The sequence below is a fragment of the Centroberyx affinis genome, unplaced genomic scaffold (assembly GCF_046629955.1).
Source record: "Centroberyx affinis isolate AG114_WGS23_722 - 3 ecotype Tasmania unplaced genomic scaffold, CSIRO-AGI_Caff_v1 ptg007312l_1, whole genome shotgun sequence".
NCBI lineage: Eukaryota > Metazoa > Chordata > Actinopteri > Beryciformes > Berycidae > Centroberyx > Centroberyx affinis.
Window position 1 is genome coordinate 44,697 of NW_027283691.1, and position 13,930 is coordinate 58,626.

The window sequence follows — 13,930 nt, forward strand, 5'->3', positions numbered from 1 at the left end:
TCTGCATGACTGTATTCATACACAGCTGAAGACCGGATTTCCTGCCTCTGGCACAGATCTCCTCCTGCCCGTCTAAACAGTGAGAAATCAGACTGAATGAGTTCAACAGTTTAAAATCAGATCTTCTGAGGCTGTCTGAAGCTCAGCTCCACCAGAGGGCAGTGACTCACCACACCAGCATCATGTGTCTTCTGGATCAGGATTATAAACAGATTATATGGTCAAAAATGAGGCGAACACACTTTAAAACTACTGTATACTGTCACACAATCAACTGCAGCAGTAAAACAGTTGAAAACAGTATTAACAGCTCTGTGATAAAGAACAATGTTCATATCTAGAGGCTTCGATTTTTAAAGCCAGAGTGACTTGACAATGAGTTTCAATTCCTAGATCAAGCTTCAAGTCCTAGATCATTAAAATTAAAAGCAACTAATGGTTACAAGGTGACAGGTCAGTTGGGCAACAGATGTAACAAATTTTCATGTGTCTTGAGGATGATCATGTATGATAGAGAAGTGCTAGGTAAAGACATAACAACCACAGGGGAAATGTAGAAACGTTTTGTCAGTAATATCTCATGTAACCTGGTGATTCTACATCAGAGTTCATGTGTGTCTGGAAAACTGCCTCCCTGTCCGTCTGTGTGCTCTACTGCCTTAACAGTGACAAATATTGATGTTTTCACAATTACGACTCATTTTAAAATCTATGCATGTAGTGTTGGATATGAAATAGATAACACCTGTGCACAAAGCACAGCGATACAGTTGACGATGGCTCATTATTTAAACATTGTGATGTATGTGTGTGTGTGTGTGTGTAAGGAAAAGACGATATATGCATGAATTTATTTTTTCCCCAAAATGAAATACAAGACTTGAAGAAGATTTCTTCTTCTTTTCCAACCAAACCATTTCTCTCAAAATTGTATCCAAGCTATTAGATGCACTTCAATAAACTGTAGTACAAAAAAGTGAAAGTATGAACGAATATGTGGCAAAACTGTTTGGAACGGGCTTGTACTCAATATGAATTTGTTTATTATTGACTATTAAATTGGGAGAGCGCTGTTCACAAATGCTAACTGAACTGCAGGAATGATGTATGTGTGTCATTAAATAGAATAATGAAGTGGTTTTCCCCTGTAACAGTTCACTGACTGACTTGGCAAGTTTATACTTCTCCATATACTACGCACACACACACACACAATCTCGCTCTCTCTCACACACACGTGAACCTTATTATTATTACTTCATATTGCTTCCCTCTTCTACCCACAAACACACACACACACACACACAAATTGCCTACCTTGACATCAGCTGGTCCTGGTGTCACATGATGAGTCTGGGTTAGAATCCCCAACACACACACACACACACACACACACAAACACACAAACACACACACACACAGAGCAGTTTCAGGTTCCTTCTCTGGTTTCTCTGTTTGGAGAGACAGAGGGACTTTGACCCAGAATGTGTGTGTGTGAGAGAGAAAGAGAAATCTGATTCTGCATGGACAGCAGACAAAATTTTCCAATCTTCCTCTCCTCTCCCTTCTGCTTGACCACACAGCATCATGGGTAAGCACTTTGCCACTTGGTAGACGCTGAGTAAAGATGTTTTGTTGAGAGAAATGTTGAAGCAGTGCTGAAGCTGCAGGCCAGCAGGTTACTTGACCAGCAGCCACAAACCCTAATCCTGCCTGACGACAGCAGTTAACATTTTATTAACCTGAACCCCTGCAGTGCAGCAACCGACTGCAGGTCATTGTTGTTGCTTTTGTTTTTTTATCCTTGGTTGATGTTATATGTGCACATTATTATTATCTGGTTTATTTTTTATTTTTTCATTTCAAAAATTTTATTATACCTTGACATTTGGCCTTGTACTAACCTATTTTTGCCCCTTTGCTAAATATTGCAAAACACTAGTGAGAAGCAAAACGTCTTGTTTATTGTTTTATAAGTTTTTGCTATACATATATGCTGATCTGATTCTTATACACATGCCCTGTTGATTAAATACATCACTTTTCACTGTTCAGATCTATGTGTAAAATCAGTGGAATAAAATGTGTGTGGTTCAAATTACCAATTTGTTGTTCAGTATAGTTTTGGTTGTTCCAGTGTTCAGTGACTGAAATTAAAGGTGCCTGACTTTCTAAACTGTAGTTTCATTTTTCTTCACTAGACATTTGTAACCCTGCACAAAAAGTTTCTACTGCTGTCCTTCAGTTTCTGTTAAAATGGCATGTTAGGGTTGCACAGCAAGTAAGCAATTACAGCTACACTAGTTACTGGATGGGTAGATTTTTTTTAATGCTACATTTTTGAGTAGTATTAAAAGTCTTAACCTTTTGTTTCTAGAGTAATTTTGTAAAAAGTCTTCCATTTGGTTTTCATTAGGAAGTAACCAAGTACTTTTAGTTAAGGTGTTTAACAACACCGGCTAAAAAGTAGTTTGATATTCCCACAGTGTAACTTCATGTGAATAACATTTCTGTCTATCCTTCTTAAATTCTAATGCTTCTAATACTGTATTTACGTCACATCTAAATCCCATCCCACCCTTTCAAATAAATCTATTATACAATGCTGCCTTCAGAAGACAGAAATCCTTCCAAGATATTATGAAGATTTTTTTTGCTGCAATATCAGCAATATCCACAATTCCTCTGGCAACATCTATCATCTACCTAAATGTCAAAAAGAGAGCATCAACCCAACCAATAACTTTTGGTTTTTAAAAAAATATTCAACAAATAATAACAAAGGAGGCATTGTCGGTTTGCTTCTGAAGAGATTTTAAAGGTGCGCTCCATACAGTGTTCATCCAGAGTCCTACATATGAAGGCTCAAGCATATTTACACAACGTATAGATATATACAGTCTTTATATAGAAAACAAAACTACTAACAAAAATAATCAGCTTTTTATAGCAGCAAAAAAAGAAGAAACTAAAAGAGAAATATATATATTTACATCTTTTTTCAAATGACAAGGCATATTATATAGTACACTGTGCATACTTTTCCCATTCTTTAAGTATTCTTCTTGATTTAATCTCTGTGAAGATAAAAGTATATAGGCAACTCTCTCCATCGTCCGTCGTCAACACAGTTTTCTAAATGCAGGGCCACAGATAGAGAGAGTTTGGCCGCCGCGTTGCTGCTGGTAGTAAATAAGAAAACAGCGTCCTCCATGACATCACCAACATTCTAAAGATCAGTTACTTAGCAACAGCCAGGGAGCCATGGATGGCGGAGCCAACATGGCTGCCTGTGACAAGGTGTGACGGCCAAACTCTTATCCGTGGCTCTGTATGAATGTAAAAAGAACAGAGACCAGCGGAGACATTTCTAGTTGAATTAAAACATGGGAACGGAGACAATAAAAGTTACGGAGAACCTTGTAAAGAACCTCAGGTATTGCAGCCGTGGATTCCAGAATTAAGTGTAAACCTGCTGATTGCAAAGAACAGAGAACCAGAACCGACACAAAAAAACAACAACACTGAGGTGACATTTTACCACACGCTCGCCACTTGCTTTACATGTGAGCACCTGTGAACTTACACACACACACACACACACACACACACACACACACACACACGCACACACACACACCACTGCTCACACACATTCCAGTCCTCTCCCCCCTCTTCTGTAACGTCTCTCCTGTAACCACAACAGCAAATAGAACTCTAAGGTTTTTAATATATTCTTCTTGAAATAAAGTGAAAGTGTCCATTATTAGACAAGAAACCTCAAAAAAATAAATATCCACAGTTTTTTTTTTTCTTCTTTTTGCAAGACAGTTCTATATATATATTTTTTTTTTTACTCAGTATGTGCAAGTTCTGTGCAATGTCAGACCCCCTGGCTTGTCGAACATCAAAACAAAAACGATTCAGGCTGAAGTCATTTTTACATTCATTGACTTAAACATTAAGTCACCTGATGGAATCAAAAAAAAAAAAGAAAAAGAAAGGACTCAATCTCCCAGCAGGCCGAGCGAGAGGCCGAGCCATCTCAACATTCCAGAGTCAATGGTAAAAGGCTCGGGACGGTCAGAACGAAACCCCAAATCAAAGACTTCCCATTGCGTTTGAACAGAAACACTCAAGTTGCACTTCAAGTATTCACGGCCCGGTGTTTCTCCGCTACACTTTTAACAAGGAGCGCAGTCAGGGACGACACGCAGCTCGTGTTGCTTTTCAAACACGTTTCATAGCAACTCCTCGCATCGTGTTGAAAAGTAACACAAGATCTGTATCGTCTCAAACTGCACTCAGAAAAAAAAAAAAAAAAGTCATGTGCTTGTTAAGAGTGTACCAACCCAGAGCCAGCTCGATGCTTCAGGTTAAAGAGTACATGTTTGTTTTTACACATTAAGTTCAAACAAAAGACACGAACATCCAGCCATGCATTAGAAAATAAATCCCTGACCTAGGACAATAAAGAAAGAGCTAGAGTGATTTGTACACAGTCATACTTTGGTGTTCCACACATGCATATCGGTGTTGTCGCATGCAAAGCCCGTAACTCCACATTTTGTGATTTTTCATATTTTACTTAAACTGAAGTTGTACATATATGTCCATTATTTATGCAGCAAGTTTTTATTGCCCTAGGCGTCGTGAAAGCCTTCCAAAACCTCTTGTTCTTCAATAGTCATGGCACCTGTGTTTCCTTTTTTTTTGTCATTGTCCTGTACTGGAACCATGTCCACAGCAGGGTCAACCCAGGATGCAAAATACCTTTCTCTATTCCACTCTGGGACAGACTGAATATACCTTAAATAATGGAAGGGATCAAATGTTTAATTATCTTCTAAAACAAAAAAAAATACAAACTTTTCCATTATACTGTTAAATTAAATGGTTAAAAATAAAAAGGTTCTTCCATTAGTAAATTTACATTTTGATTCCCTCCAATTTATATGTTTCAACTGAGTCAGCTCAGAGGGAATTGACCCAAATCCATGCAAACACCAAGAGCAGTTGAGAAAGGATTTCACCACCTTAAGAAACCCGGCTTTGTCGAGACAAACATTCTCAGAAACACAGACACCACCCGCAATCCCACCCACAATCCCCTGCTGATCCCCGCCTGATTAACAGAGGCCATTATTGCAACGACTGATCTGATTTGTCAGAAAACAAACAACACATAAAATCTGGATGCTTTCATTTGCCTTTCAAAGTTCAAGTTTGGTTTTACATGCCCAGCATCGTCTGCTACGGAAACATTCCAAAGATTAAGATTAAGATTGTTTAATCTTATTGGTTTACACTCAATAGCAATAGTACTGAAAAGAGATTAGATTTTTTACAACTTGCATGGATCCCCCTATGTGGGTTTAGTCATATATTTGACCTGTAGGCGGCGGTGTAGTCTGTATCCACCTGTCAGTACATCACTTCCTCAGCGACCACGACTCCCCCGCCCGTCCTTTAATCTCATCTGATGTTACAGCTCCCATCTGCAGCCATGTTGCAAAAGCCATTTTGCGTCCCTCCTGGTAGGCATTTGTTTTAATTGCAATTGGGGATGCGAAATGGTGCAATCAGAAGCAAATCCTAAGGACAACTTGATGAAACTAACTGAAGCTGTTCGGTTTAACCAACCAATCGGGGAGGAAGATTAAAGAAAGAGAGAGAGGGGTAAGAAAGGGGTCTTGTGGTATTTTAGAATTGTGGTTATGGGCATTTTTTCTTTGTCTCCAGAAAAACTACAAATTTACTACAAAGTTGGAATTGCTGGGATTGCCCTACAATTTAGGTTCTGTTTACATTATGATATTGTGAGTTAAGCCCAAGTTCAGAAGTCTAATTCTGCCAAACTTGTTACAGTCTTGACAGTTAACACAAAGACTTGTGCGAGTCTCCAGCCCCCTCTCTCCCTTCACCCCTCTCTTCATTCCTCGTCTCCTCTACCTAAAGCAGGCACTCTGTCCGACATCCACTCAGCTGTCTTGTATCGTGCCGCATCGCAGAGCTCAGTAGCATCTGAAATCCTCTCATCTACTTCTCTGTGATTGATTAAGTTGGCCCAGTGCAGCGGAACCAGCAAAGCAACTCCAGGATTGCAAAGCAAACCCCCATAGATCTTGTACTCCTCTAGTTTTCCTCAGTGGATCTTTGTTTTCAACTTCAAAATGTAACAACCTAATGTAACAAAACTGACCCTGTTATTATAGGTTACTAATTCTCAAGAATAGAGGCATTTATTCAGCCTTCTTAACCTTCTCAAAATCTCAGGATCCATTCTAATATTCTGGTGACCCACTCCAGTCTCTGATGAACATTGGTACAGAAACTGGATCCAATGGAATAGCCCCAAGAGTGTCAGGAAGCCCCGTCCTTCTGGCGCTCTGAGGAGAACGAACACAACACCCCCACAGTCTCAGAGAGGATTTCAAATGATCCTTCAACAACAACAGCAACTCAGCTAATGTGCAGTTAGTGACACGCAAACACTGTGCTGACGGCATTTTCAAAAAAACAAAACAAAAAAAATTTTAATAAAAAAAAAGAGGGAGGGAGAGGGAACAAAAGGCTGACTCCACCTCTCTCCTCTCCTCTGTTGTTTGGTTTGTCTCTCTTCTCTGCTCCTCTAACATGCAGCATGTAGGTTAGTCTGATTATTCAAAACAAACATGAACATCATAAGATTTTAAAACATTACTCTGGTTTCTCAATATATCAGTAAATTAATCTTTTGGGGGTAGTAATGCCCTGTATACTGCACGTATTGCATCTATCCTCTTTACTGGAATTTCACTCTTATGGAGGTCAGTGTCCATATTGTTTTTTTTTAACTTTAAATACACAAAAGAGCTTACACCCGTACTCTACACCTTCATAATATTGTTACTGCAGGACCCAAACTGAGTAAATGTGGTCTTTGCCTTGGGGAAAAAGGCTCAATTAAACATGTTAGCACTCTTGCCATGTGGAGGAAAGGGCGAAAAGAAACCGGCCCACATACCATTTGGGGACTCAAGCTCAGTAATGTTTTTTTTGTTTTTTTTCCCCGGGAACCAGGCTCATTAAAACTTCTCATGTGGGGAACCCAAAAGAAACAGACACATTTCGGGCCCTGCCCCACAGTTTCATTCAAGAGACGCTGCTTTAAAAAGGTCTCCAAAGTCTTAAAGCTACAGTCGCAGAGTCCTGTCAAAGTCCCCGCAAAGCAGAGCGTGTTGGGTTTCATTTGGCGAGCGCGGTGCCTCTGCAGGAGACGCCCAGTCGGCACACACACACACTCTCTCTCATGTCACTCAGCGTCTCCGGCGATGAGCGAAGACTCAAGCGTCCGGTCCGTCAGCGAGGAAGAACGAGTTTCAGCATTTTCACATGATTGCAGCTTCGAGGACTAATGTTCAGTATTCAGGTTTTCATTCGTCCGTGTTGACCCCGATGATAATGTGGAAGGAAGGTGTGTGTGTGTGTGTGTGTGTGTGTGTGTGTGTGTGTGTGTGTGTGTGTGTGTGTGTGTGTGTGCGTATGTATGCGAGTCCCCTGAAGTTTCCTGTCCAGGCGGCTGCTCAGTAGCACCTCCCAGAGCCCCTGAGAGAGAGAGACGACTGTTTCTCTCCACAACAACAACAACAACAACTACATCGTCCTGTAAGACCACGATCTACGAATCATTCAGTTCTGGACGACCCTGACAAGTGAATCAAGTTTCCTTGACGGCTATGTGGAAGGAATTATTTCGGCGACAGCGGGAACGGCACTGGGACCAGAACGCCTTGTCGGACCCAGTGGGGCAGGCTGGTGCGGTGCAACGCTGGTCCCATGCCGGACAATGAGTTGCTCACTTCAACAAATCATGACATGACCTCAGAATGTATGTAAGACCTTGCTTCAGATCCAGAAATAAAGCGGCTGAACCACATTGGATCAGAGCAAACGAGTCAAAGCCAGGAAAAGATGAGCAGGTGCCAGACCAGACTAAGGCAAACCACCCTCCTCTCTCTCTTCTGTCTGTGTTTTTTTTGTTTTTTATTTTTATTTTATTTTTTATTTCCCAGCATTCATTACTCAGTCTTGACAGTAAGTGGCAGCAGGAGGGGGGCGTCCTTAGCTCGATGTTGAAGGTGACGTCATTTGTTTCGGCGGTAACCTGTAACTCCCGGTCTGTCGAATCCCGCCGACCAATCACAGAGTGGACTCATTCTCCACGTGACAGGAGGTGGTGGTGGTGGTGGTGGTGGTGGTGGCCTTGCCCTTCTTGTTGAGTTTCAGGAAGCTGGGTTTCTCTATAACCACGGTGACAGCCATGGCGCCGCCGCCGCTGTTGGTGTTGTCCGGCACCGTCAACGCCCGCTTCTCCGACGCTTTGGCCGACTCCCCCTCCCTGTCAATCACAATCACAATCATTTCCACACTGAATTTTGCTGTTTATGTATCACAACTTGAAGTTCAGCTGTTTTTGAAGATTTAAAGGAAGGGGTGACATGCAGCAAATTTTCATGAGCCTGATGTAAGCCCGGTGGTTTTCTCACCCGTGGTGCGGCGTGGGGTAAATGACCAGGAAGAAGGCGGTGAGGAACCCGAGGAGGGAGCCCCCTGAGGCCACCATGGGAATGACGCGCACGCTGCCCACCGCCTCCACCACCGCACCCAGAGCCGAGGCCACCAAGATCTGACTGATATACACCTGGAAAACAACAACGCATTATATTACAACACAGTTTTCTCAATGTAATACACACAGAGCTACAGACAGAGTTTATCACCAAAAAAAGTGTTGAAGGCCGACCTGGCAGGATAAGATGGCACAGTCGATGCCAAAGCCTCTCCGGGAATTACCAGGACTGTGCTGGATGTACTGGAGGAGGGAGAGAAAGAGAGAGGAAGAAAGAGAGAGAGAGACAAAGAAATGTTAGGTTTCAGTAAAAGCTGAAGCTGAAGTAAGTGTGAGTGACAGTGGCCTCCACAACATCATCGCAAAACAAAAAATCATTGTTGCCGTTACAATTACTAGTCCTAATGATCAGTTTTTGTATGTGTGCGTGTGTGTGTGTATCTCTTAATTTTAGGACACTGTCCATACAAGCATTTAATAAAAAAAAATAAAAATGACTTCTACACTAAAATATTTAAGAATAAAAGTAGATCCAGTCTCCCAAACAGGAACTATCTCTCCTAAATTGTATCCCTCCACTATGTTCTCTTCTATCAATAAAAATGCTATTTGGGAAAAATTATGTTCTAAAACATTTGACAAGTTTTCAGGCTATTGTTGTACAAGACGTCCAGCTGCATCAGATCTTGGTGATTAGTTTATATTCTGGTTTTCATGGCGGTCAAGAGCCGAATCACCTCTGTATTAAAACTAAGTGGAATATTGCTTTAAGGTGTATGTGCAGTGTGTGCGTGTGTGTGTGTGTGTGTGTGTGTGTGTGTGTGTGTGTGTGTGTGTGTATACCTCTTTCATTTCGTGGTATTGGCCTAGCAGAGCATACGGACAGTAGGAGATACTCATGGAGATGATGCCCATGCTGCTGATCATCACCATGGCGACGTACACATTGGGAAAGATCGCCATGACAGCGGTTCCTATGGAGGGGAAAAAAAAAAAACAACTTTAGCCAGAGAACTCCCAGAGTTACTTGTCAGCTGCTCTTCCCTTAAAGCAAACTTGACATTCTATTCTATTCTATTCCATTATATTCTATTCTGATGGTGGTTCCTACCTATGGAGAATCCAAGAGTTCCCAGGATGTAGATGACCTTGATGCTCAAGTCAAAGTTGTCTAGATACTTCTGAAGGAGAGCTGGATGAAGGGATGGAGAGGGAGAGATAAAAGTCAGCTGATTGTTTGATCTAGAGTTCATCATGTCAAGATGTATTATTCGTCCAACAAGTGTGTGCACGTGCTCATGCATGTGTGTATGGTGTGAGCGTTCATGTATGTGATGCATTGCCGTGTTAATGAGGCGATATGTGTGTGTGTGTGTGTGTGTGTGTGTTGAGCCTAGAATCAATGCTTGTTCAACTCAAGTTAAATGTTAATAAACACAATTCACTCACTAGTGACAGAAAATTCATTCTGAATTATTTCTTAGGTTGGATATCATGATTTTCTCATGTCAAAAGTTTTTCAATCATTGACTTTTGAAGAAAATCTACTTTGCGAAATAAATGAATTGAAAGTTAATTGAACTTGTGTGTGTGTGTGTGTGTGTGTGTGTGTGTGTGTTACCTGAGCATGCAGCAGCGGTCATGGCGTATATAACCAGTCCCCAACATCCCATCTGAACTCCTCTATGGTAATTAACTAACGCTGTAGAGTTAGCAGGAGCCTGTGGGAGGAAGGGAGAGAGAGAGAGAGAGAGAGAGAGAGAGAGAGAGAGAGAGAAAGAGAGAAGGTTAGTTTTGTATGTAAGTGTTGTATGCAAGTGTATATGTGTGTGTGTCTAGCTGTTTTTGCCCGTACGGTGGGATCTCCATGGTAGATGACTTGTCCCATGAAGTCGGTGTAGAAGACGGCCTCGGCGATGATGGAGAACCAGGTGAGCAGGTGGCAGGCGCACAGCCGCAGCAGCTCCGGAGGCATCTTCAGCATGGACAGCCACAGCAGCCGCACCGTGGTCTCCACCTGCAGACAGGCGGACAGAGACGGAGGGAGAGAGAAAGAGAGAGAGAGAGAAGACAACGAGAGGGGAGGGGGTGTAGACAGACAGAGAGAGGGAGAGAAGGGAAAAAGGGAGAGAGATCAGGTCATGAGTGTGATAACATTTGTCGTAGTCTCTTTTCTATTCCTGTTTGTTGCTGTTAGTGTTGTACTGAAAAACTTCCAATAAAGATAGCTGTGTGTTGTGTGTCTGCCTAAAAACAAGAGGCCATTATTCATCTCCCTGTTCATCCCTCATTTCCTCCCTTACTTCTCACTCCATCCCTTCCTCTCTCCTGCTTCTCATCGATCCATCCATCCATCCATCCATCATTATTCCTCTACCTCTACTAGTGGGATAAGGGACAGGGTTGAGGTCTATTCCTCTCTTCACCCACCCAATCTTCCCTTCCCCCTCTCCTTCACTCAGGATTAGTGTCACTCACCTCCCCCTCCTCGCTCTCTGTGTCTCCGCTGGAGGAGTTGGTGTTTCCGCTGCGGTTCCTGTTCCTCTGCCTGTTCCTCCTCCTGTGTCTGGCCTCCACCTCGTACAGGTCGTTCATGCTGCGGGAGGGCTTGATGAGCAAGGCGGCGTTGGCCCGGCGGTAGCGGTAGCGGTGGCTCCCCACCCGGCCGTAGTAGGAGAAGGTGCAGGACGGCTGGCGGTAGAAGGTGTGGCGGCGCCGCGACTGGCGCATCGAGGCTCCCGTACTCGCAGCTGGAAGAAGAGACGGAAGATTGTTAAAAGTGATGGACAATTGTTCTTCTACATACAGATTGCTGTCATTGGGAAAAGGTGGAGGCGCTACTGATGGCAGCTTTGGTGGAAAAAAAAATATGGAGAATAAAAAAAAGGTGATGTCTATGTAGAGTATTGTTTTCTTTCAATTTCTAATTATTCTCTTTGTTTTTCTTTCTTTTTAATAGAGATCATAGGGGCTTGGGGGGGGTGTTTCTGTGCCATTAGGTAAATATTTTCATGGCTTTGCTGTAATACCACTGTAATGTTCCTTTAAATCTCAATAAAAACTTAATCACAAAAATAAATAATAGAAAGAATAAAAAAGTACTAAAGTAGTAAATCTACAATTGCACTGAGTGATGTAACCAAAAAAACGATTATAATCAGCACCTACCTTTGATCATTCCAGCACGGTGAGCCTGTCCTTTAGTGCTCAGCCCGTTAGCGCTAGTGCTAACCCGGTTAGCATTAACTACATTGGCAAACAGCCGACCATTCGGCGTCCGCTGCTCATTAAGCTGGTTGTTTAGCAACGCCTCCTGTCCGTCATCATGCTCCATTTCCTGTAAGAACGCAGAGAGGCGGGATATCCTGGTCCCCGGAGCGTGCGATTGGTGGTTGTTGTTTTGGGTGCGCAGCAGATCCTGGCTGCCTGCGCTGCTGCTGCGTCTGAGATTGGCCGGCGGGGGAGAGCTGCGATTGGTGGAGAAGAAGGACGCGGTCGTAGGAGGAGGCGAGCCGTGATAGGGCGAAAGGCGGTCGGCGAAGATGGACGGCTCTATGTGGCGCAGGAACAATGCATCATGGTCTAGGTGGTCGAGAGTGGCGTCTGCCATGGCTAGAACACTGTCACTTTTACCTGGAGAGAGAGCGACAGGAGCAGAGTGATGATTAGTTTAGATGTAAGGAATCAAGACATGATAACGAAGGACAGAGACAGAGAGGGCAAAAAGAGGAGATCTGGAGTGACATCTGTCATCGCTGATACACCGTTACTTTAACTTGGAGAGGGAGGGTCCATGAACTTACTCCTCACAAGCTCCACCTCCAGGAAGTCCATGTCCATGTCCCCACGCTCTGATTGGTCATCTCCGTAGGGGTCATAGAGGTCGTAGCTGTCAATCATGTCATCTTCTCCAATCATTTCCAGCTGGGGGGCGGCACCGTGCAGAAGCCCGGCCCTGCCATTGGCTGAAGGGTGGGGGTGGGCGGGCTCTGGACTCTCCTAGGCGAGGAAAGGAGAGAGGAGAGGAGAGGAGAGGAGAGGAGAACTTTAATTTATGTGTTATGTTTGACCAATCTCATCATGTTGAGGAAAACCCATATCCACACACACACACACACATACACACACAGTACCTGGTCCAGCCGGTCATGCTGGGGGGAGTACTGCTGCTCCTCTATGCTGAGGAGGTGCATCACCACGGAGCCGGAGAAGAGGATGGCAGCGAAGAAGAACAGGATCTGCTCCTGGGACTTGAAGGCCGCTCCCAGGAAGGTGTGTGTCCAGTCTAGACCTCCTAGAGCATAGCCCACCGCACCGCCTAGACCTACACACACACACACACACACACACACACACACACAATGGGAGGAGAGAGAGAGAAGAATAAGAGAGGAAGGTGTGTGTCCACTCTCTTTCTCTGCGTGTGCTTTATTCATTTTCATTTTCACTTTTCATCATTCGTTGTCCACATGACCATCTGAATTCCACCATTCATGGGACTGGCGGTGGTTTCCTCTGAGACGCCAGTGTGAAGCCAGCCTGCACACATCAAACTCTCAGACTGGACTCGCTAATTTGTGGGCTGAACACCTTTTAGCTTATGCTTTCATAGTGCCCACATGAGTAAAGCAACAAATCGCTGATGAATTCTGGGAGGCAGATTCAAAGACAGCTGGCCAGTCCCATGAGTCACTAAATTAAAAAACGGTGTGGAATGGAATTAACGAGCAAATACAAGTGAAAACAACAACAAGTGATTCATGTTTCTGTGAATCCAGCCACGTCTGGAAGGTGTGTGTCTGTGTGTGTGTGTGTGTGTGTGTGTGTGTGTGTGTGTGTGTGTGTGTGTGTGTGTGTGTGTGTGTGTGTGTGTGTGTGTGTGTGTGTGTGTGTGTGTGTGTGTGTGTATCAGATCTACCTGCTGAGGCGGCGTGGATGTTGAGCGCCATGTCTTGTTCCTCCGTGTCGGCCACGTCTAGCAGGTAAGCTCTGATTGGTCCCTCCGTGGCGTCTGCGCAGAAATCCAACACCACCACCCCCAGCACAGTAAGAACTATTCCTATTGGCTGACTGCCCTGCACGTCACCCAGCGCCAGACCTGATGGGGACAGACACAGAGGATCTTTATTCTGAAATCTGTGTATTGTTTATTGCTAAGGTCCAAGCAGCATTAGAAACCTAGCAGAGAGCACATCAAAAGTTAAACTGGAAAAAATAGAGAGAGAATGGGGACAGAATGAGGCAGGGAGAAAGAGGAAAGAAGGAGGGAGTGGGAGAGGAAAAGAAGAGGTTAATTAGATGGAATAATATGGAAAATAT

The 13,930-nt window shown here is 43.6% G+C and overlaps 1 protein-coding gene across 1 annotated transcript; it reads right to left on the reverse strand.

Moving 5' to 3' along the window:
* Positions 1–2,790: 2,790 nt before the first annotated feature.
* Positions 2,791–13,709, reverse strand: LOC139639450 (solute carrier family 45 member 4-like; the record flags this gene model as incomplete). Its single annotated transcript, XM_071513542.1, has 12 exons — positions 2,791–8,380; positions 8,529–8,683; positions 8,786–8,854; positions 9,455–9,585; positions 9,723–9,803; positions 10,233–10,332; positions 10,467–10,628; positions 11,090–11,361; positions 11,780–12,244; positions 12,415–12,610; positions 12,745–12,935; positions 13,530–13,709. Coding segments are annotated over 12 exons (2,201 nt in total), but the record flags the coding sequence as incomplete, so codon positions are not given.
* Between the last annotated feature and the right edge of the window lie 221 nt (positions 13,710–13,930).